Source organism: Alexandromys fortis, unplaced genomic scaffold (assembly GCF_014885135.2).
Source record: "Alexandromys fortis isolate MF-2015 unplaced genomic scaffold, M_Fortis_MF-2015_v1.1 scaffold_52, whole genome shotgun sequence".
Classification (NCBI taxonomy): Eukaryota; Metazoa; Chordata; class Mammalia; order Rodentia; family Cricetidae; genus Alexandromys; species Alexandromys fortis.
This window is the reverse complement of record NW_026067929.1, coordinates 7192457-7217743: the sequence shown is the minus strand read 5'-3', so window position 1 is coordinate 7217743 and position 25287 is coordinate 7192457. Positions and strand designations below refer to the sequence as shown.

At 40.9% G+C, this 25287-nt stretch overlaps 1 protein-coding gene across 7 annotated transcripts in view; it reads left to right on the top strand.

Annotated features, from left to right (window-relative positions):
* Dnah5 (dynein axonemal heavy chain 5) overlaps positions 1–25287 on the top strand; it is a 239260-nt gene that overhangs the window by 87723 nt on the left and 126250 nt on the right. For all 7 annotated transcript variants that reach the window (XM_050144813.1, XM_050144816.1, XM_050144812.1 and 4 more), the window contains exons 20-32: positions 235–425; positions 516–603; positions 6294–6427; positions 8300–8501; positions 9246–9481; positions 12194–12412; positions 13510–13572; positions 13883–14121; positions 14841–15081; positions 16624–16823; positions 18405–18558; positions 20729–20892; positions 24165–24321. In XM_050144813.1, the coding sequence (XP_050000770.1) occupies positions 235–425; positions 516–603; positions 6294–6427; positions 8300–8501; positions 9246–9481; positions 12194–12412; positions 13510–13572; positions 13883–14121; positions 14841–15081; positions 16624–16823; positions 18405–18558; positions 20729–20892; positions 24165–24321 (2288 nt within the window). The remainder of the gene's footprint in view (positions 1–234; positions 426–515; positions 604–6293; positions 6428–8299; positions 8502–9245; positions 9482–12193; positions 12413–13509; positions 13573–13882; positions 14122–14840; positions 15082–16623; positions 16824–18404; positions 18559–20728; positions 20893–24164; positions 24322–25287) is intronic.

Below are 25287 nucleotides of genomic sequence, written 5' to 3'. Positions count from 1 at the left end.
TTAGGTAAGACTTTGTACTTAATCCCAACTCTCCACCAAACGATTTCTTTTATGTTGCAAGCTACAACCAGCAGATTGCCTTGGGATTCACTGAATTGCTATTATACTGAGCCAAACCAGATCTTCAAATAGTCACGCACTCATTAATTTGATAAATATTTGTTTGATTACATGCATATTATGTATGTTTTTTGGAGGGGTTCATTTTCAATTAAAAATGGCATATTAACTCAGACAGTAGCAGTGGATCTAAGACGAAGCAGAACCATCTTCCTATTTTTCGAGCAAACATCACTCTGGCCATTCCCAACATTGCTATGAGTCCTGCCCTGGAAGACATACAGCAGACACTGAACAAGGCTGTGGAGTGCATCATCAGTGTGCCCAAGGGGGTTAGACAGTGGAGCATCGAGCTGCTGTCCATGGTGGGTAGAGTATTAAAAAGTTACTTCCTTTGTTGATGCTGCTCTTTTTAAAGATGGGGCAAAGTTGAAAAGCATCCTTTTGCATTCTAGAGAAAGATGCATGAAAGGAAAATGGCTGCTCTGAAGATCACTGAGGACAGTGATTCTGATGCTGAGGTGGAGGGAAGTGAACTGCAAGGTAAAGATGTGTTAAAATTTTTTTTTTATTGAGAATAAGAAAAAAAAAGTTTCCGCCTCTTCCCAGCCTCCCATTTCCCTCCCCCTCCCCCCCTCTTCTCCCCCCCTCTTCTCCCCTCCCCCCACTCCTCTCCCCCTCCCTCTCCAGTCCAAGGAGCAGTCAGGCTTCCCTGCCCTGTGGGAAGTCCAAGGTCCTCCCCCCTCCGTCCATGTCTAGGAAGGTGAACATCCAAACTGGCTAGGCTCCCATCAAGCCAGAACATGAAGTAGGATCAAAACCCCTTGCCATTGACCTTGGCTTCTCATCAGTCCTCATTGTTCGCCATGATCAGAGAGTCCGGTTTTATCCCATGCTCACCAAGGCCAGCTGGACTGTGACTGAAAAATTTTTAAAAATTGAAAAAAGTGTGTGTGTGTGTGTGTCTGTCTGTCTGTGTGAGTGTTTCTCTATGTGTATATGTGTATTTACATACAGGTGCCCATGGAGGTCAAAAGAGGGAGCTGGAGTTGCAGGCATTTGTGAGGCACCTCATGCAGTGTTGGTAGCTGATCTGGGATTCTCTGCAAGAGTAGCAAGTGCTCTTAATTACTGAGCCCTTTTCTCCAACTTTGTTTTAAAACAAAGTCATTACAAGTTAAATGTTTATACTATAATAATAGATTTATAATATCTCTTATGCCGTGTATGGTTTTCAAATAATGTTCAGTCAGAGTTTTAATCTTTGAGCCATTTTGAGTTGAAAAACATGCAGGATCGCATACACATATGCTAGTGTCACACATTTGTTTCTGTGGCACCCATCACATCCGCTGGTGCATGCACAAGTGATATTTGGTTTGACCTAGTAGTGGCTGAAGACAGGACATGTTTTAATTTTACACTTTGCTGAGATGCTGGTTATCCTCACAATGAATATTTCCTGACATGTTATAGTTGCTTTTGGCCTATCATATTTTGTTAACACATTCCGACTGTTGCTGTGCTTCCTGCATTTTTCATTTGTAGTCTGGGAAATTGGGGCGCATCAGGCATCCAAGTTGCTAATGATATCAGATGTCATCTTTAGTCCTCATATTCCTTTTAAGTCAACACCACAGTTAGCAGACCCAGTAGAATTTCATTGGTATTGCTTTCCCCTGAGATTATAAATTGACTAACCATGAGGAAGAAACTGAAGCCATTACCTTATTGAAAAAGCACAAATGAGGAAGGCAGTGACAGATGAACATATTTTCCCATAACTTACTTATATATTTACTCTATCTTTCTGTCTTTCTTTCTTTCTTTCTTTCTTTCTTTCTTTCTTTCTTTCTTTCTTTCTTTCTTTCTATCTATCTCCTATTTATCTATTATTTATTAACTTAAGCTAAAAAACATTTTCTGGAGTTGGACAGATGGCTCATCATTTAGGAATATAGTGGCATTTCAAATGTGTTTTAATAAATAAAGCCTTCCTGAAGATCTGAGAGTAAAACAGTCCCACTGGTCTGTTGAATTATCTCAGGTTGAAAACAAAACCAGGCAATCAATTATATTTTCCTTTATTATAAGGGGCAAACTTATGAAACAGGAACAAGAAGTCCAGCTGAGCTGTGTAGAGTGGAAACACACACACACACACACACACACACACACACACAGAGAGAGAGAGAGAGAGAGAGAGAGAGAGAGAGAGAGAGAGAGAGAGAGAGAAGAGAACTTTGGGCTACCCAGTCCAGTTTTTCTCCTGGTACCCAGAAAGCCACGTCCTAACAGTTCTTACCCTGCCTCAATCCTATATGGATTCCTTACCACCTGTATGGTTGTCACCTTTGTGGATGAACTGACATTTCTCTTTCTCAAAAGGTTTATCTTTTTCAAAGTGAATCTTTATTAATTCTGATGATATCCATAGTGTTTTTTTCTCCAGTGGAAACAAAAACGAAACCCCTTCCCCAATGTAGCACCTCTCCTGGTTTCCATTGTGAGGTCAACACTTCCTTGAAATACACCTATTGATTTATTTCAGTATTTTTTTTATTATGCAATGTCTCTCTGCTGCTGTTGTCCCTTTCTCATCAGCATTAAGAAACTTCAAGATTAATAAAGCATTACGCAATCTATTTCTGGGAGTATTTTCCATCTCTTTCTGTTTGTTCAGCATATCCTTTTTAGTTTGATTTGACCTTTCTATAACTGCCTGACCTATAGGATTATTTGGTATACCTGTAATATGCTTTATATTATAATAAGCAAAAACTGTTTTATTTTCTTAGATACATATGCTGAACCATTGTCTGTCTTTATTTGTGCAGGAATACCCATCATGGCTATGACTTCTAGTAAATGCGTGATTACTGAATCAGCATTTACTGATCCCAAGGCAGTTGCCCTTTGAAAACCTGAATAAGTGTCTATGGCGTGGTGTACATATTTTAATTTTTTTCAAATTCCATAAAGTGGAACACATCCATCTGCCAGATTTCATTCCTTTGAGTACCCTTTGGGTTACTCCCTACAGGCAATGGTATTTGGTTATAGAAAGAACGAGTAGGACATCTCTTTATAATCTCCTTAGCTTGTTGCCATATGGCCCCTCCAGAGACAGACACTATAACTTTACCTGGTAAGCCACAGCCAAGTGGTGATACACAGATGAATAGAAATGGGTTAAATTAAGATGTAAGAGTTAGCCAATAAGCAGCTAGAGCTAATAGGCCAAGCAGTGATTTAATTAATACAGTTTCTGTGTGGTTATTTTGTGGTTGGATAGCAAGAAACAAACAAGTGGCCTCCTACTACATTTTTGTGTACATTTGTGTACATGTGCATGCAGAGGTCAGAAGTTGATGTTGGATGCCTTCCTCAATTACACCTCTCTTGTGTTTTGAGACAGAGTCTCTCCTTGATCCTGGGGTTCACCAATCAGCTAAACTGCATGGTGAGAATGCTCCCGGACCTGTCTGTTTCTCTCCTTCTCACTCAGCGTTCAGTTATACATGTTTGTTGTACACCCAGAGTCAAAATGGGTGCAGAAAATTCAAACTCAGGTCCTCATGCCTAAGTGGCAAGCATTTTACCAAGGGAGCCATCTTCCAAGCCCAAGGTTTTATGTGAAAATGTTTTGATTTCTCATGGGTGATACTGACAATTAGGATTATAGGACATATGATAACTCTGTGTTTGAAGTTGAGAGCTAAGTCTGGAAGCTATGAAATCGTTTTATTTCCCCATGGGCAATGCAGGGGACATTCATTGCTTTTCTCTTCGTAGCCACTGAGAGTTATTTTTGCCTTTTCTGTACAGCCATTGTAATAGCTACAGAGTGGCATTTCATTGCAGCTTTAGTGTGAATTTCTGCAATGATAATGAAATAGTTTCTCATGTGTTTTCTGGCCATTTGTATATTTATTTGGAGCAATATCTATTAATTTTCCAGGTTCTTAAGAATTCATTCACTTATTCCAATTTCTATAAGTTTTTATGTTCTACATAAAATCGTAAAAAATTTCAATTTTATTATAGATTTATTTTTAATTTCTTCTTGATATCTTTGAAAGAATAAGGTTAGAGTTTTAAGTTCTATTTAGTTGTATTTTCACTTTATATCTAAGAAACAGTGGCTTAGCACAATATTAGGAAGACATACTCTCTTCAAGTTGCATAGCTTAGCATTTATATTTTAGTCTGTGATTCATTTTTAGTGAGGTTGGAGTTTAAATTCATTATTTTCCATATGGGTGTATACTTGTACTGCCACTGTTAGTTAAGAAATCATTATTTTATAATTGAATTTTCTTGAGACCTTTGTTGAAACTCATTTAAATATGAGTACAAGTCCCAGCCTTTGTTTCTGGGCTCTTGGTTTTACGCTGTTAATCTCAGTTCGTGCTTATCCTGCTGCCATATTGTCTTTACTACTGTAACTTTGGGGGAGGCTTTCAAAAAATCATTTATTTATTCTTTTACCTTTTTATTCACATATTCTTCTTTGTTCAAAGCTTCTTGTTATTCCATTCCCATGAAACCCTTTCTTCTTCCAAATAAGAAGTGCCCCCCTCTCCCTATTTCATGGCATTCCTTTATTGTGAGCCATGGCATGTAATTAGGGCTGTCTTCATGAGTTTGGGGGGGCCACACTAGTTTGCTTGATTGGGGGTGATGAAGCAGGGCCACACCCCCTGCCCACCTACTCTGTCTCTAGTTCCTTAGGAGGGGTAAATTCAGAGAGTGTGAGTCCTTTTCACTTTTTCAAAACTCCCTTAAACTGGATCATTCATGCTTCTTTATGAGTTATAGGAACAGTTTGTTAGTTTCTATGAAAAATGCAGTTGAAATGTTTATGTAGGGGTATGCTGAATGTGTATGTCACTTGGTGGTATATTTCAATTTAAAAGAGTTTAAATTACACAAAGCTTGTTGTCTGATCACACAACAGGACTGATACACTCAACACACAACAGGACTCACAGAAACTGTGGCAGCAAGCACAGGACCTGCATGGGTTCAAGCTGGACAGTAGTGATGGCAAAGTGGACAGTGTCCCACCCCTACCCAAGATGATATTTGCAATTGATACCTGATCCAGGAATGGGAAAATCAGTTTTCTCCAATGAAGTATCACTGGGTGTATTAATCACACTGCAGGGCAGGCCCAGGAGTAGTTGGCCAACACAAAATAAACTTTCTTTTGTGTGTAGACTTTTTTTTCTTGCACATTTTGTTTTACTAGTTTTATTTTAGCTCGATTATTTTGATTCCTTTTTTTTTTTGAAAGAGATTGAGAGAAAGAACAAAAAGTTGGATGGGTAGGGAGATGGGGTGAATTTGGGGGAAGATGGGGAAAGAAAAATATGAATAGTTAAATAGAAAAATAAGTAATAAAAAGAGGAACTCTAGGGATTGAAGTACAATTAAAAAGTTAGAAAATCAAACCAAATCAGAATGCTGAACCATAACACTTAAAAAGCAAAAACAAATCAGGCACGGTAGCACATGCCTTTAAACCCAGCCTTTGGGAGGCAGAAGGATCTCTCAGTTTGAGGCTAACCTGGTCTACAAAGCAAGTTCCAGGATGAGCAGGACTGTTATACAGAGAAACTGTCTCAAAAAGTGAAACAAACAAACAAAAAACAAAAACAAAAAATGTAACGACAAAACAAAAAAAAACTATTTAAGCACTGGAAGAACATTGTACATTGACTCTTACCTCCATGAACTATTTCTGTAAAATCCCTTATTTCTTGAAGCATAGGCCACAGTAGTGTCTGATTGTTTTGAGGTCAGCTAAACACTGTGTGGAGATAAAAAAAAAAAAAAAAAAAAAAAAAAAAAAAAAAAAAAAAAAAAAAAAAAAAAAAAAAAACAACCTTACTGTTTTGAGCCCCTAAGTCTTCACTGTTTGCTTAGGGACTCTCTGCAGGAGAGCAGTCACACTACCCAAGCTTTACTGTATGACTACGGTGGCCTCCATGCTAGCCAGAGATGAGTACAGGGAGAGGCAGAGCACTGCACAGCACACAGAGTCCAGCACTTCTTCAAGAGACACATTTTGGATTGCCCCAGACTTTGATTTACTTTCTTAGTACCCAAATAGCTAAGGTTGCCCATATTCTCAACTATTTTCATCACTTTTATGCAAATTTCTAGTATCTTTGTCATTACAGAAACGTGCACATCTTTTTTTTTTTTTTGTTTCTCTTTTGTTTTAGAATCCCTGGAGATAGCATCTGTAAACTTGCCCATTCCTGTACAAACCCAGAATTACTATAAGAATATTTCTGACAACAAGGAGATTGTAAAATTAGTCTCTGTGCTCAGCACGATCATCAACTCCACCAAGAAGGTATGTGCCGTGGGTTGTTAGAGGTCCTGGACTGCCCCGCATGTGCTCACATGAACTTTATCTATGCTCACCCTGCATGCAACCTGTGTTCACCCCTGGTAGCTTCCCTGATCGATGAGAGGCATCTTGTTTGTGTTCAGTGAATGGGTGTTCACCGAAGACTCTTTAATCTGGAATGCAATGGGAAAGAACCATGAACTCCTTGGTTCATATTCTGTTCTGTTGAATGTCTTTAACCCTCCCCTTTTTTTGTTAACATGAATGAATGTAACTTCAGACTAAGGTGATCTATCTATCTATCTATCTATCTATCTATCTATCTATCTATCTATCTATCTAATCTATAATTGCCACATGGAATCCAGGTAGAAGCAAGTATTAAAATATTACTATCATCAACATGAACTTACACTGGTTGGCTGTAAAGCCAGTTTATTTATTTTCCCCAACCTGATCCCCCCCCCTCAATTTTCTTTTTGTATTAAGACAGATTTACCCTTGTAGCAAAAAGATTTAAGATCTTGGAATCAGTTTTTGTTTAAAAAGATTATGAACTCATTTATTAAAGCCCCTTGACTCTCAGGTGTTTTTCAGGGCTGAGCGAGTAGCTGTACATGTTTTTTTTGTGGTTGTTTTGCTAGAAGGAGCTGCATTTGTTGGACATTACCAGAAAATCTGCTGTTGCTATAACAAGATGAAGAAATGTTGTTAAGTTGTGTTTAATGTATTCCCCCTGGAACGGCAAGTCTTTGCCTTTACGCATATTTAACCTTTTGCTCTTAGTATTTTAAGCTCCTGGGTTTAACTTCCCTCTAGGGACAGTGTTCACATACTCAACAATTATTTATCTAGTGGTTAGTTTACCAGGCTCTGTACCAAAGGACAGAGAAAAGTGTAGTTTATGAAAATAAGCAATTAGATATACTTTCAGAAATTATAGAGAATGCATCGAAATAAATCAACACTTGTGTTAGATACTTCCCTCTGTTCTGAGGAGGTCTCTGTCCCACAACAGCACCTTAAGAAAGGAAGGGTTCACTTCGGCTCACAACCCAAGAGTGCTGTCCATCACAGCAGTGAAGGCGTGGTAGCAACACCTGAGGCTGCTGGGCCTGGGGAATCTGTAGTCAGGAGGGAGCGAGAGATGAATGCTGGTGCTCACTTGCTTTTCCCTTCCTCCATTGCCATTCTGTCCAGGACTCACAGTCCATAGGACGGTGATGCCTACGTCAGGGCAGGTATTCTCTCCTCAGTCAAACCTTGTGTGTCTTCCAGTAGATTGAAAATCCAATCAAATTGACAGTAAAAGCTAATCGTCACAGCCGAAGAGTTTAATGTTTCCTCTGAAAATATCCAGCCACTATCATGGCAATCTAAGGATGGAGCACAGTAGTTTTAATGACCTAGGGCTAGCAACAAAATCATATGTGATATTTCCTTTAACTCTAGGAAAAAACCACAAAGTCGTCTTTAACATAGTAGTGAGACTAACCAATGAGGATTCTTGAAGGACAGCTGAGCAGGGAATGATCTGCAGAATTTCCTCTTGGGCTTCCTAATAGCACAACTTGGCTGCTTCTTTTTGATCTAAGGTCAATCTCTAGTAAGAGGCTCCTGTCCCCAAGGGCCAACAAGGATTTCCTTTCCTTCCAGGTTTAACACAGTTCTTTCTTCTCCCTTTAGACTAGAGATGGCAAAATTTTAGCTCTGAGTTACTGTTAATACTATTGTATATAGTTTATATGGCATTTCCATTTCATCCCAGATCATTAGCTGAACATGTTCATAGCCGTGAGGTCACCGTCAACGTTGAGCCAATACTCAGTTGTATCATGATGTCATTTCTGCACAAATCTATTATTTCTGTTTTAGGAAGTTATCACATCCATGGATCGCTTCAAACGCTACAATCACATTTGGCAGGAGGAGAAAGAAGAAACCATTAAGGCATTTATTGAACAAAACCCTTTGCTTTCTGAATTTGAGTCCAGGATTCTTTATTTCCAAAGTCTGGAGCAGGAAATTATTGCCGAGCCCGAGTACATCAGCGTGGGTTCCATCGCTCTGTACACAGGTGGGTTAATTGCCTTTCAGACAATCATGCAAATCCAGTAGCCTTTGCTCTGTCTCTTTACCTAGATAAGGATTCCAGAGAGTTCTAGCTTTCTTAAAGAAAACTTTCCTTTTACAGGCTTCAAGATTTAAGACCGATTTGTAAATTTGTTTATAATTCCCTTCTGCATAATTATTAATTCTGGTCTATCTTAACACTTTGCTGCTTAACTTGAAAAGAAAGGGGGGTTTAAAGAAAGGAGTTGTGTCTGTTATAGTTAGAATTAGGATTTAGCTTTTGTAAGTAACAATAACAACATTTGAAGCTTATCTCATACATGCACATATGTATGTGTGTAAAGATTTTAAAATGTTATTTGAATTGTAAAAAAAATAAGATTTATAAGATGAATGAGATATAATGAAGAACATTTCTTTGTATGTAGCATTTGTCTACATAATGCATGCGTGGGCCTGCATGGAGGTCAGAGGAGGACATCGGGTAGGCTGTCGGACTCATCCCATCTTGTTCCCCTGAGGCAGGGTTTCTCCCTGGACCCGGAGCTTGACAGGTTTCAGCGACACTGAGAGCACAGCCTGTGCTCTTGCCGACTGAGCTGTACCCCCAACTTGGAAACTGTTTTTAACTCTAGTTTTGCACTGCTCTAAACTCACGGTATTTCCTGAGAGTCAACAGTGCTCTGTGTCTTTTTCCACTGAACCCAGCTTTTCAGACTGACCTGTGGGCGTTTTGCTTCTTCTACAGCTGACTTGAAGTTTTCCCTGACTGCCGAGACGAAAGCCTGGATGGTTGTCATTGGCCGTCACTGCAACAAAAAGTACAGGGCTGAGATGGAAAACATTTTTGCAGTTGTTGAGGAATTTCAAAAGAAGCTGAACCGGCCAATCAAAGACTTGGACGATATTCGGATCGCCATGGCAGCCCTGAAAGAGATCAGGGAGCAGCAGATTTCCACCGACTTCCAAGTGGGACCCATTGAGGTAGCCGGGCAGCTTGTCTGTTAGAGAAGCATTATCAGCAGGAGTGTTAACTGGGTCTGTGTTCGAAGGAGAAATGGGCATTAAAGCTAAAAGTAGCAATTTCAACACTAAGGCTGCTCTTCGTGGGGAACCTAAGTTTATGTTTCTGGACCAATGATTTATGGATGAATGATTCTGGGGAAAGGGGAGTGCGGGAAGCAGGAAGAAACAATGAGAGAAAAGCCAAGTGAGGCTGGAGTCTCAGCTGTAGACCATCTTCAGCCTGATGCCATAGGGGATCCTTTGGAACAAATTGCGTCACAATGTTACATCCTCCTGGAGGCTTGAGATACTTACTTTTCTTTGTGGCTCTGAGTCAGTGGGTCTTTGGCCATAATCTCTCCGGCCATAATCTCTCCGTGAGGGGGCTCTCATCCATCCAGTGCCATTTTCTAGAAGAGGAAGCAGGTCTTCCTAAAGTCAACGCCCTATCAGGCTGATAACACCCAGGCAGCATGTTCTCATTCCACCATGACTGAAGCTCTGCTTGACACAAAGAAAGGGGCCAAGCAAGTCATATAATTAGTATTATATTGCTGTGTCACTGTGTGTGTGTGTGTGTGTGTGCAGTTTGCATGTCTGCACATGTGTGTAACTGCCCATGTGGATGCAGGTGGAAGCCTGTCTTTGATGTCCAAACACCTTCCTCAACCATGTCTCCACCCTGTTTTTTGAGTTATGGTTTCTCACTGAACCTTAAGCACCCCACTTCAGCTAGACTGCGTAGTCAGCGTGAATCTTACATTCGCTTATCTCAGCCCCCAGCACTGGGGCTGCAGACAGATACCACTATGCCTGGATCTTACGTGGGTGCTGGGGATCCCAACTGAGGTGCTCATGCTTGCATGGTGAGCACTTTATAAACTGAGCCTCCCTGCCCTGCACCCCTGCTTTTGTTTTACTACTTACTGCACTTATCCCCCCCCCCCCCCCCCCCCCCCCCCCCCCAACCCCCCCCCTTTTTTCTCCCCCCCCCCCCCCAAAAACCTGACTAAAAATGGTCACTGAATTTATTGTTTTAAATGTATTAATGTAACTGTGATGGTAGAATTCCAGATTTAAGGGGCTGGAGATACGTCTCAGTGGTTAAGAGTTCTCACTGCTTCTCAGAGGACCCACGATCCATTCCCACCAGCACCAACATAACAGCACATATCCCCCTAGTACCTCTAGGTCTAGAGGATCCACTGCCACCTTCTGGTTTCCTTGGGTATTGCACGTACATGGTATTGCACGTAAACTCATGCAGGCCAACTTTCACACACATAAAAATAAAAATAAGCTTCCACAGGGCAGGTAACCATGACTGCTCTTTGGATAGGAGAGGGAGGGGGAGAGGAGTGGGGGGGAGGGGGAGAGGGGGGGGGGGGGGGGGGGGGGGGGGGGGGGGGGGGGGGGGGGGGGGGAGGGGGGGGGGGGGGGGGGGAGGGAAATGGGAGGCTGGGAGGAGGCGGAAACTTTTTGGGGGAGGGAAATGGGAGGCTGGGAGGAGGCGGAAACTTTTTTTTTCTTATTCTCAATAAAAAAAAATAAATAAAAAAAATAATAAAAAAAATAAAAATAAGCTGGGCATTGGTGGCACACTTCTTTAATCCCATTCCCAAAATATATGAAGAACTCAAGAAACTAGACGTTAAAATGCTAAATAACCCTATTAAAAAATGGGGTACTGAACTGAACAGAGAATTCTCAACAGAAGTAGTTCAAATGGCCAAAAGACACTTAAGGTCATGTTCAACTTCCTTAGCGGTCAGGGAACTGCAAATCAAGACAACTTTGAGATACCATCTTACACCTGTCAGAATGGCTAGATTCTACTCTGCCCTATCAACAGGCGGAGGCAGTTTCTTTAATAATCAACGGTATTCACAGCATACAGAGGGGAATCCCACATCAAACGCCAACTTTGTTCATCTGAATTTTAATATTTTATCCTATATTATTAGTTGTTATGTTAGCAGTTAGTATCTACACTATTTCCACCCCTCCAACTCCTCAGTGTTTCCCCTCTCAAAGTGATAACCTTTTCCAAAATTATTGTCTCTCTCTCTATATATACACCTCTCTGCGCTGATAGTCTGCCAAGTCCATTTAGAATTTTTTATGTTTATGAGCAATTGGGATTATACGACCTGTCATATTAATATTTTAGTTCAAATATTTCCATTCTGACAGAAAAGTCTTCCTTCACTCAAGCTTTGATTTAAATAGACTTCCTTGTGTCTGATCATCAGACATTCCTAAGAACAAAGGAAGCCAAGAATGAATTAAAACTGTGCCTTATTTTGATATCCCAACTTAAAAGTTAAGTTTTATGTGCTCTTTTCATCCATTTGATGTAATGTTATAGTGTTCAGAAACACTTTTGGGGCCTGTGCAAAAATATCTGTATTTTGTGTCATGTTTACAGTATATATATATATGATGTTTTTAGATAGTTCCAGACATTCTGGGAAGTAGCTGGAGTCTCTTCATTTCACAGGTGAGAGAGAGAACTGGATCTGACTGGTTCCTTTGCTCACTTAGGTCCTTAAAGGTCACGAGTAGGATAAATATTGTCCTTAGGGTGACTTCTCCATCATACTGGTCCCCCCATTCTTGGCTCCAGCCTCTGTCTATGTAAGGACTTATGCATCTGACGGCCAGAAATTCAGTTTTCTTTCTTGTCTATAGGAATCTTATGCCCTGCTTAACAAGTATGGGCTTCTGGTAGCCAAGGAAGAGATGGACAAAGTTGATACTCTGCGCTACACTTGGGAGAAGCTGCTGGCCCGGGCCAGTGACCTTCAGAATGAGCTGGTCACCCTGCAGCCCAGTTTCCGGAAAGAGCTGATTGGTGTGGTAGAAGTGTTCCTCCAAGACTGTCAGCAGTTTTACCTGGACTACGATTTGGTACGACTTTGACAATTTCTCTGTGAGAGTTTAGGGAGAAGGAGCAGGATACATAAAATGTACTTGTTTAAAATTGTGTGTTAAATCCCACAACATTTTCTAGGAATAGTAATTTTATATTTATGTGGGCAAGCATAATTCTCTTTTTGAAATTTTCCTCTTAAAAGTTAATTTAGAATATAATTTCATCATGAAAAGATGATTAAAAAGTTCTGAAGTTGTTCAGTTGCTTCCCGGGATACAGTATGACCCTACCTCAAACTAGAATAAAAACCAGGATGGCTTCTAAGTTTGTACAGAATAATACTATTAGAACACACACCTGATTCTCCCTTTCCAAAGGCACTTTAATGCTTCAAGCTCCCGGCCTGTGTAGAAGTTGTCCTTTGTACTGAAGACATGCATAGTGGGAGACAAGGCAGGTGGAGCCTTATTCCCCCAGTATCCATCTTTTCATCATGTATATGGTTTTAATGCAAACACTTGCAGGGCAAATGTGTTGTGTGAGGAGACCCATTTATTATAACATACAACAGAAAGGAAGTATGAAGTACGGGACCAGTTCTGAATCTATTAGGTACCCGCGCTCCGCACTGCCAAGCCTGTAAAGGTAGGAAGCTGGGTCTCTGTACTCACTTCACAGTCAAGGAAATGTAAGAGCCAGCTCATTTAAGGTGAACTAATATGGAAACACCGAACCGGAATGGAGATTATGTTTCATTTCCCAAATCGCTGGCAGAGTGAGCTAATGGCATTAAAGCCTTCATTCCAAACCAGAACTGCAAGCCTTTTCCAGAACAGCCACCAATGCTTCCTTGCTGGTACGGCCTGAGAAGTGAATGGTAAATAGTTAAAAATCTTCAAGATTTCTTAACCTCTGGAAACGTTGGAATTTCCTTGGCTTTATTAGACTAGGAACATCTTCTGAAGTGGATTCTGTTCAGGGTCCTTTTTGGAAACAAACAAAGAAACAAACAAAAACCAACTTCTTATCATGTATACATCATGAAACTCTGATATCTCAGTATTTTGATCTCATGACATTTTGTGTATTGATGCTTGATTTTGTTTAATGTTTTATGTTTCATCTGCATCAGAATGGTCCAATGGCGAGTGGCTTGAAGCCCCAGGAAGCCAGCGACAGGCTTGTTATGTTTCAGGTAACCTTTTCATTTCTACAAACTTGCTAGGCAATGAATATCTTGTTGTATTTTAAGCACACATAAAGAATAAAAATTCTGTTGTATGACTGAGGAGGTACTTACATTATAAAGTAATAAATTATAAAAATATAATTTGCTGTGGTTACACTTAGAAGTATTTTCAGATAAATAATTATCTTGTTGATGACATTACTTACATGTGCCCCCTACTTGTGCCCTCTTGTTTGTTTTATCCTCTGTTAGCCTGTGTGTAAATCATTCTGATAGAGTTCATCACTTGTGTTTGTGTGTGTTTTTTTTTAACCAGAATCAGTTTGATAACATATATCGTAAGTATATCACCTACACCGGAGGAGAGGAACTTTTTGGTTTGCCAGTTACTCCGTATCCTCAGCTTCTTGAGATAAAGAAGCAGCTAAATCTTCTCCAGAAAATATACAGCCTGTACAACAGCGTCATAGACACCGTGAATAGCTACCAGGACAGCCTGTGGTCGGAAGTGAACATTGAGAAAATCAACAACGAGCTCTTGGAGTTCCAGAGCAGGTCAGAGGTCAAATGACTTGCATTCGCAGAGCCGTTGGAATCTTGGTTTAATGCCTGTGTGGGGGGAGAGGGGTTCTGTGGCCCCGCAGGTGTTTCAGGAGCATGCCTGTCCTGCAGCCCCACCGTCACCTGGTGGTGTCATCCGTGTGTCGAGCTCTCTTATCGCTTTCCCTGTGTGTGCACAATGAACGGAGCCCCTCCTTCAGAGCTGCCTTTCCTGTAGCGGGAAGAGAAGTCCGTTTGCTTGTGTCACACTTAGAAATACTTGAAGTTTGTGGTAGGTAGGTTCCTGAATAAAAACAAGTGTCACACTTCCTTTCTGGCATTGTTTGGGAACCCAGTCCCAAGGAAAGTGGAGGCTACTGGCTATGTGTGCGCCGACAGCCGGAGACTTGATGCTGTGCTGTGTGTTTGGAGAGTTCTCAATTTCATGTCGGTAAAGTTGAAGTGAATTGAAAGATACTTCTTATCCTTTAACAATAATACGTCCATTTAGGCAATTGTCATGTAAGACTGAAAAAAAAAATCTCTGATTTAGAGAAAGATTTTTATCTGTACTATGTGCCATTGCCAGTATAAAGCTTATGAGTCATGAAATTTCAAAATGAGATAGTGCTTGAGGAGATTATTTTAGATGGAAATGTTAGCAGGCCATTTTTCATTGTTTGTGACTGGGTTTTGGATAATTCAGTGGCCTTTCCTGTTGGTTTCTCCCACAGGTGTCGGAAGCTGCCTCGGGCCCTAAAGGATTGGCAGGCCTTTCTGGATTTGAAGAAGACCATTGATGATTTTAGCGAGTGTTGCCCACTGTTGGAGTACATGGCCAGTAAAGCCATGATGGAGAGACACTGGCAGAGGATAACTGCCCTCACTGGGCACAGTCTGGATGTGGGCAATGAAACCTTTAAGTTAAGAAATATTATGGAGGCTCCTCTTCTGAAATACAAAGAGGAAATAGAGGTACAGTCGAGAGAGTAGAGGAAGGCATTCCCGGCATCCATCCGCCAATTCCTCGCTTACTGAATGCCTATTATGGGAAAAAGGTCTATGGGGAAAATTATAGAGATGGAGTCTTGCTTTTGTAGATTGGTGAATGACGAGTGTAATTAGTTATTCAAATGAAGCTATAGTTATAAACTGTCGCAAATTGCACCAGAAAGAAAGTCTGCTGCTCGCTTCAGGAAAGCCTGTGACAAATGGCTTGTATTATCTGGGTGCAAGTCTGTCTGGGTGAAAGGAACGTGGTTGTATTCTGGAGATCAGAGGGTGTGAAAGTGCAGAGAAAACCATTCTAGGCAGAGAGAACATCATTTGTGAAGTGTCTGAAGTGTGTTAGAAGAGCCAGAAGACGGCTCGGTGGCCATCTGGTGTGGGTGAGGAGAGAAGGGAGAAGGTTGAAGCCAGAGAAGTGGAGTGTGTGTTAAACACATCATTGGTTTTGATCTCCAGAGCAGTGTGGAGCCACCTGGGCATTGTGTTTTCATGGGGGATGACCAAGCATTGCATTCGGTAAAGTTCAACCTGATAGTTGTATGCAGAGGGAGGAGGACGAGAAGAAAATGATGGGAAACCTACTGGAAGATTGCAAGAAAAGATAAAGGAAGAGGGAATGGTTTGTTGACTAGAGTGGAGGTCATGGAGCTGGAGAGCAGGGAGGAGGGAGCGGTTTGTTCACGGAGAGTAGAGGTCATGAAGCTGAAGCCTGAAGGGAAGATGCATGGAATTCTTAGGAAGTAAAATAGGACAGAATTTGTTGAAGGTAAGAGGATGATTGGAAAAAGCAAGATGGGACAGTGATGAGCTGGGGGTTTCTTTTTGAGAGGGATGCATGGATCACAGGTCTGCATTCTTATCACAGACACAGGCAGCTTTGTCAGAAGTCATACTGGATGACTGATACAATGGCCAAGCTTGAAATTTGGGCAGGGTCATGGGTTATGTTTGTGTGAGAATCAAGGGGGCAAACAGATGTGGGTTTTGACTAGAGATATGAAGGATACTGAATACGTGGACAGAGATGAACTCGCGAGAAAAGGAAGACAGTGAGAGGGAATGAGATGAAGACAGGGCTCAGCTGTGAGTCTGGGAGATGAAGAAGCTGCACAGCACCTGGGGATGTGGCTGGAGAGGAGCAAAGAACTCAGAGTTTTGACGATTCTCTCCTTTCACACTGCATTTCTCGTACTGAGAGGAAAACCAGAGGCAGAAAATCCTAAGTCTATGATTATATTTTAAAATGTAAAAGGATATTGAATCTTTTTTTGCTGTCTATTTTTCTGACATGGATGGAAAGTTTTAGAAATTAAGGTTCTATTTGCACATAACTTTATCCTCTCCCTCTATTTACGTGTACACAGTCACACCATTTATGACATTGTATTTGATATTTGGAAACATGCTTTAAACACATGTGAAATAGCTAGGAGGGGCTCTTCTGGGCTCAGACTATTAATAAGACGTGTAGCTTTCCTGGAATAAACGAGCGCTTCCCGCGTCCGCTAGGACATCTGCATCGGCGCAGTGAAGGAGAGAGACATTGAACAAAAGCTGAAACAAGTGATCAACGAGTGGGACAACAAAACGTTGACGTTCAGCAGCTTCAAGACCCGTGGAGAACTCCTCCTGAGGGGAGACAGCACCTCGGAGGTCATCGCCAGCATGGAGGACAGCTTGATGCTGCTGGGCTCTCTCCTGAGCAACAGGTAGGGAAGCCGTTTTCCTTGTTTTCGAGATGTACAAAGGCAGTGGTTTGTTCCATTGTTCTCTGTGGGGCCTGTCAGAGGCACCAACTGGACAGAGTGGCTCCTGTAATTAGCCCCTTGGATGGCACTGGATGTTGTGTCTTTGCTCCTGATGTGCCTCTCTGCACAGCTGGCAGGCCAACAAGTTGCAGACCCCAGTGGGAATGCTCTTCTGGGTCCTAGAATCGCTCTGCCTGCAAACCCTTCTGACCAAAATCCTTCCTGATCTAGAAGCATTTAGTTGTGTGCGTACTTTACTGATGACAGATCAAGACGGCCTGAAGAACGGCACGGACAGAAACGAGGCTGACATTTCTGTTTGACCATTTGTTTTGTAGCAGCAAAACAAGCCCGTGTTGACATGGAAACCGTAGGCTCGTATTTCTCAATGAACTAACTTCTCTTTACTTTCCCCCAAATAGTTTACTGTACACTAAAACCTCAAAGATAGGATAATTGTATGAGTATCACTGGGATATGAGTGCATTGTGCCTTTCTGGGTTTAAAATATCACCTCGTATGTACATCTAAAAATACTTTTTTTGAGACAAGGGCTTGATATGTAGTCCAGGGTGGCCTTGAACTTGTGGTTTTCTTGTCTCTGCTTTCTGAGCACTAGAATTTCAGGCATTTGCCTTCCGTAAATCAATAATTTAATAATTTAATATTTAATGCTATTTCAGTAAAGTTCTTGCTATTTTCATTTATTTGCATACCTGAGTGAGTGATATGGACTATAAAACTTAGTCTTTGGACCCTTGATGGTGTTGTTTGGGCTGTTCGGTACTTGGTGAGTCCTTAATAAACTCAGGCCCTATACACTGTAACTAGAGAGGATAATGGTGATTTGGATGATAGTACATGCAGAGACACAGAACAAGCAAGCATAAATATCAAGTAAATGATCTGATCTGTGTTAGGGATGCAGGAGTATTTATTCTTTTAACCAATGTTGTATACACTTCAGAGTTGTGTGAGAAACATTTATTCAATTGTATGTTTATTGACTGTTTATTATAGGCCTGGTAGCTGTATATTATGGATTCCACAACAGCATAAGGTTTAATACACTTGTATATACACATTGGAATGGCTGGCCACAGGAGGGTGGCAAATTAGGAAGCAACATGAGAGAAGGAGGCTGAAGAGAGTCCAGAAATGATCATAGCTGAAGCTTACATTAGTCATCCAGTTTCCAACGACAGTCCTGGAGTGGCCACCCGTGGATGCCAATTCATGCCCCCTGTGCAATAGGCATGGACACTCAGCAGAGAGAACCTTACATTCCTGGATATCACAACAATGACTTAAATTATCTTTCTCTGGAATCTGGGCGGAGTTACCTCAAGCCTGATTTCTTCCTTAGATTATCAGTCTCTTGTTGCTATTCACTCAGGGTCAAAGCAGTAAAATCCAAACTAGAAATATTCAGCAGCGCCCGGTTTACTGTGCTATGATGGCGGCACAAAAAAAAGTTAAAAAAAATACAAGTTGAAAATTGTTTGTTTTTAACACAATAAGAAAATGTGTTTCTTATTGTAGGTACAACATGCCATTCAAAGCTCAGATTCAAAAATGGATCCAATGCCTTTCTAACTCAACAGACATCATTGAGAACTGGATGATGGTTCAAAACTTGTGGGTTTATCTAGAGGCTGTCTTCGTGGGAGGAGACATTGCCAAGCAGTTGCCCAAGGTTTTGGACTTTTTGTTTTTTATGATTCCATCAAGTTATCCAATTTGAGAAACATCTAAGAACTGGTAACTCCTTAAAGAAAGTAGTAATATTGTAGCCTCCACCGAACCTTTGATTTTGGGTAACTTAGCGTTCCTTTCTGATGTTACTATTTTTCAAAGGAAGTGAGGAATTGTGGGAAAGACAGAATGATAATTAGAGAATAAAAATGTCATAAAACTGTAATGTCTGATAGGAAACCGAGGATTAAAAAACCCAGAGAATAAATTTCTGTGTCATTGCTATGGTCTTCAGATAATTTGAAGGGGGAGTTTGGAACAGTGTAAATTTATGGCATAGTTATCTTGACAATGGTAGGATAATTTGTTCTTTTACCACTGACATTTTAAAATAATACATACTATAGAATACACCCAATTATATACATGCTGTAAATTAAGGGTTGGAATCTGCAAGAAAAAGCTGTCTCTCTGAGATGTTGGGTATATTTTTTTTTTTATCAAGTTATAATTACCTTACCATGCACATATTGGAAGCATTTTGAAATTTTTTAAAAAGACATTTTAAACTAGATTTTAAAAGCCCTTATTTATGTGTCTTGAGTTACTTGAAAGCTGAGGACATTTAACATCATATTTGAATTGCAGGCACATGACGATGTCCAATGTAACTTTCTGCTTGGCTCTTTAAGTGAACTGTGGTAGGAAAAGCTGTAAGCCATTTGTCAGGTAGAACATTTTTATTTTGGTCAGCAGGAAGTTCATTCACATACTAAAAATTTAATTGTTCTTTTATGCATTTTTGGTTTTTCTTCTTCATGTATCAGTAGAAACATTCACATACAGTAAGGATTAAAGTGACATTTCTTGCTCTCTTATTTGGGAGTCTATGATCATTAATGGCATACAGGAACTGTTAAGGAAGAAAAGGAGGAATAATTATTCCAGCAACCCCCAGATAGCCTATCCATTTCTAATTTCTCCTGAAAAATGGCCGTTTTTTACAATATTATATTAGAATTTTGTGTTAATTTAAAATTATTATTTTTTTGAGAATTATTTTTTTGCGGGGGGGGGGTTGAGACAGGGTTTCTTTGTATATCCCTGGATGTCCTGGAACTTACTGTGTAGATCAAAGTGGCCTTGAACTCACAGAGATCAACCTACCTCTGCCTCCCAAAAGCTGGGACTAAAGGAATACACCACCACTGCCTGGTTTTAAGTCTTTGAGAATTTTATACAATGTATTTTGATTGTATTCATCTTCCTCACTTCTCCCCTAACTCCTCAAAGATCTACTGCCCCTCTCTGCCTACAACTTCTTGTTCCATTCTTTTTCCGAATACCCCACGGAGTCCAATTTTTACCCATACACTCCTAGGTGTGGGGTCATCCAGTGGTGTACAGTGGACAGGGCCCATGCTTCCTCCTCCAGAAGCCATCGCCTTGTTCATAGCTCCTCACAGGGGGAGGCTCATGGAGCCCCTCCCCTACCATTGCTATCATGTCGACTGTTTTGATTTTGTGCAGGTCTTTCGTAGGCCCCACAGCTGCTGTGAGTTAGTAAGTGCCGTGGTCCTGTCATGTTCAGAAGACATGATTTCATTCTAGTCTCCTCAGCCCCTGGCTCTTTACAGTTATTATGAAATACCCCCTGAGTCCTATGGGAAATGAGCATGACACAGATGTCCCTTTTGTGGATGACCGCTCCACCGACACTTATTCTTCACACTCTGATTAGTTACGACTTTCTGCATGTGTGTTGTTATTTTTAAATATTTAGTATTTCCTTTCTTAACATATAAGCAATCCAATCTTCTTTATACCTTTGGAAAATAACAACTTCACTCTACTTAGGGATAACCAAAGAGAACAATTAGGTGTTGTCTTTCCTCACAAGTCATCTTGTATAGACAGTTACTTTTGAGTTCAGTTCCTGTTTTACTTAACATAGCAGAAATGTCAGGGTGGGTTGAGGTACATATTTTTATTCAATAAAGAAAACACTATAACAATAAAGACACAAGAAGGCTTTAAATAGAACGTAAGGGCATCAGCCATGTGCAGTTTGAATACATATCCTGGTTGAAATGATGGCCTCAGGCAGAGGCCTGTGAGATGCTTTGTCACTGAGACAGATCTTAGACTTGTCCACTCTGTCACTTCCACAGGAAGCCAAGCGCTTTTCCAATATAGATAAGTCTTGGGTGAAGATTATGACACGGGCACATGAGATACCAAATGTGGTTCAGTGCTGTGTCGGAGATGAGACCATGGGGCAGCTGCTGCCACACTTGCTGGACCAGCTGGAAATCTGCCAGAAGTCCCTCACAGGGTGAGTACAGCAGTTCTTGGAAAGCTCTCTGGACCTTGGAGGTGAAAGAGTAGGTAATAAGAGCCATATTTGTGCTGTTTGGCTAAGACTAGCTTCATACAAAAACTATTGCATGAGTGAAGGTCTTCATTTGGAGCCTCATGCTCCATGCCCATCCTGATGTCAGATTCAGGACTCAGGATGTTTCCTTAAGACGGTAAGATCTTGTAAACATTCTAATATAGTCCCCATTTTGAAAATCATTGTACCCCTTTATGACATTCTTCTTCTATATCTATAGATACAGAACTGAAATATTCTATCATTTATTAATTATGAAATAGTGTATATAGATAAGCATTCAGGACTATAGAGATATGAGTGTATGCGATAGTATCTACCAGTGCATGTGGACAAACAGACACATGTGTAGGCTTTGGAAATTCAAAGACTCATAACATTTTCCCCTTGCTTTTCTCTTAGTGGATTTAAAATAAGATAATCTAAAGCCAGGCATGATGACACTGCCTGATGTTCAAACACCCAGGAGGCTGAGGACAGGTTAGACTACATAGTGAGACTTTATATCAAAAAATTAATCAAAACAAGAAAACAAAAAAACTAACCTGAACAAACAAAAAACCCAAATGCACTCACACACACACACCCTCCACAGACCAACAACAAACACAGAAATAAAAACAACTCTCCTAAACAAACAAAATTCACAAGTATACAAACTGGTGGTTTGAATAGGTATGGCCCCTATATGCTCAGTGTTTGAATGTCTGACCACAGAAAATAATGGGACTATTAGGAGGTGTGGCCTTGTGGAATAAGTATTGCCTTATTGCAGGAAATGTGTCACTGTGGAGGTGGGCTTTGAGGTCTCACATATGCTCAAGCCATGCCCAGTGGGATAGGTGCTTCTGCTGCCTGCAGAACTCTCAGCTCCTTCTCCAGCACCAAGCCTGCCTGCGCGCTGCCTTGCCCCTCCATGAACTAAACCACTGAAAGTGTAAACCTGCCTCAGTTGGATGTTTTCCTTTATAAGAGCTGCTATGGACATGTGTATCTTTATCACAATAAAACCCTAACTAAGATAGAAGGTGGTACCAGAGACTGGGTTATTGCTGTGATAGGCATGATCATATTTTTGTTTGGAGGACTATGGATGTTGGGACTGTGGATTAGAAGAGCAGGTGAACTCTTTAGGTGGGGCTTAATGGGTCAAGCTATTAGGAATATGCAAGGCAGTGGTGCTGAGGATAATTTAAAGTGTGGGTTTCAGAGGACTAGAATATTTGTATGTGGTCTAGAGTCTGTTCTTGTGATGTTTTGGCAAAGGATGTGGCTTCCTTTTGCTCTTGTCTAATAACTCCACCTGAGGTTAAACTGAAGAGCTTTGGGTTAATTCTGTTGGCAGAGGAAGTCCCAAAACAGCCTAGTTTGGACTCTGTCACGTGTTCTCAGCATTCATTCTTATGAAGATATATAATGGAAAGGAGCAAGATGAACAAGAAAAAATACGAGATGAGGAGAAAGGGGTCATCACAAGTAGAATGGAGCTAGTTATGTTTTCAAAGAGATTAACAGATTTAGAAATGGAATAAAGGGAGTGGTGACCTTGGGGCAAGATCCTACCTGCCTAAACTTGAAATTTGTGAAAAGAGATTAAAGTAAATCTCAGAGCTGGGTATAGTGGTACTTGCCTTTAGTCCTAGTATTCCAGAGGCAGATACTGGAGGGTCTCTGAGTTCAAGGCCAGGTTGGTCTACAGAGCAAGTTCTAGAAAAGCCAAGTTTAGGCAGTGAAGAAAGCAATTCTTCCAGCCCCAGCAAGCAGCAGAACTTGGCAGTTTTGGCCACGTGGTTATTATTTTAGAGTCACGGATAGAAGAAATGGCTTATAGAATCTCCCTCTGTGACTAAGAAAGCTGCTGATACTAGGTGAGTGTTGGGGGTGTTTCTGAATGGAGGCCCAGAGAGGCCATTGTGTGAAGCTGTGAACATGAAGCTGAATTGCCTTGGAGACCCCAAAATGTTGGAGAGGCCAGAGCCCCGGAATACCTGCTGAGTAGAGTTGCTAACAGGTTGTGGAACCAGCTCAGGAGGAAGAAGTGTGTTGCAGCCAACAAGGCTGAAAGGAGTTGGAGCTCTGAAGAGAGCTTTGACATCAGACATGGAGACGCAGAGTTTGGAGTTTGCCCAGTTGACTTTTGGCTTTGCTTTGGTGCAATATTTCCTCACCATCCTTCCTTTCCTCCATTTTGAAATGGTAATCTATATCCTGTGCCATTGTATGTTAGAAGTATGTAATCATTTTTTAATTTTTTTATTTTATTGGGGATTGCAGTTAAGAGATGGTATGGATTTCAGAAAAGATTTTGAACTTTGGACTTTTAAACATTATTAAGACTCTGATAGACTATGGGGATTTTTGAAGTTGGACTTAATGCTATGGCTACAAGCCTGTGGGGGACAGGAAGTGAAAAGTAATCGTTTTAATAGGACTGATCTCCATAGACTCATGTGTTTGAATGCTTGGTAATAGGCAGTGACACTCTCAGTAGGTATGGCCTTGTTGGAGTAGGTGTGGCCTTGTTGGAGGAAGTATGTCACTGTGGAGGTAGATTTTAAAGTCTCAAATATGCTCAAGCCATGCTCAGTGGGACAGATGCTTCTGTTGCCAGCCAACCAAGATGCAGAACTCAGGTCATTTGGTTTGCATGTATAGCTCAGGAGAAATTTAAATCCCGACATGAACCCAGAGGATTGGCTCTCTGAAGTGCTGCCAAATGATAGGGCATTTTAACAGAATTCATGTACCTCTGGGAGGCAGATGGCCTGTCATGGAACATAGTGACCTGGAGTTTGAGTCTGTTCTGAGGAAGGGTGTATTTACTTTTCTCCTAAGATTGTCTTCTAATGATGTGAATGAAACCTTTTTACAGTGCTGAGAAGCAAAGCAAAATCCCAAAATGAGTCCCTAAACTGTATTTCTATATTGCTGTCTATAAAGGAAATAAATGATACATTAGCTTAAGTAAAATAGGAGCTTAACATTTATGAAAGAATAAAGAAATTCTACCACTTACTCTGGGGGAAAAAAAAAGCAACAGCCTACCCTTCTCTGAGAATATGAAATACTATTTGACAAATCTTACAATAAAACAACGTCAAAACACGAAGGTGGGAAAAGCAGATGGTTGCATGATCTCACCGCCTTCTCCCACCCGGGGGATGCCATTTTCATAAAGGTCAGCTCATTTGCATAGCACTTTCCTCTTTCAGATACCTGGAGAAGAAAAGACTGTGCTTTCCGCGATTCTTCTTCGTGTCGGACCCTGCTCTGCTGGAGATCCTGGGCCAGGCATCGGACTCCCACACCATCCAGGCCCATTTGCTGAATGTGTTTGACAACATTAAAACTGTCAAGTTCCATGAGAAGGTCTGCCCCAGTCTTTATCACGGCCTGTTATTTCTGCATCTCAGAGTGTCCACTGTCTTTATCGAGTAGTTCTTTCATACTGTGTTTACAAAAGATTTACTTCCTTGCCACTAGCTCTTGGCCAGTAATTAAAGGCAAACTCCAGTGTCCAAATTTACATTCAGACTTTTATGGTTTATTAGTATCCAAAATGCAGATTAAATATGATGAAGAATGTAGGTACAACACAAAGAAGCTGAGGCAGGTGGATTGCAAATTTGAGGCCAGCCTGGATGACACAGGGAGTTTAAAGCTAACCTGGACTACAGTGCCAGTCCTCATTTCAAAACACACAAGCAAGTTAAAAGAAAACACAAAGTAAAACACAAACTTAATAAAAAATGTATTTTATAATCATTTAATGTATTAAGTATTCAGAAATACAATGAGTTAAGGAAATCAATTAGTTATATATAATATCATGATTGCATAGAATTGCTGCATAGATTTGGTTAATTTTGTCACGCTTTAGAAGTTTTTGGTGCCCCTCAAACTATTTTATCTGTTACTCCTGCTGTGTTTATGGCATCATGGAGTTGGGTAAGTTACCCAGCCCGGTGGAGAGTTCATTTGCACGGCTTCCAGGAGACACTGTTTATCTTTCTGTCTCTCCTAGGAAAGGACCTTTCTTCTTTGACACTGTGCTCAGTCCTCCGGTGCCCCATATCAACGCAGTAATGTTCATTTGTTCACCCTACCAGCCAGTTTAATCTATTGAGTAGCTAGCAAGTGCCAGATGTTTTCCTTGAGAATGGGAATATGTCAGCCAGCCTCAGGGAACTCACACTCCGATGGAAGAGACAGAGAAATTTAGGAATAAGAAAGAATTCTGTGTGAGTGATGATACATTCTCCCTGAGAACTCTACAGCTAGTGTCACTGTGGCCCACAGTAAGGTGCCTGACCATAATGGCTGCCTTTTAGTTGT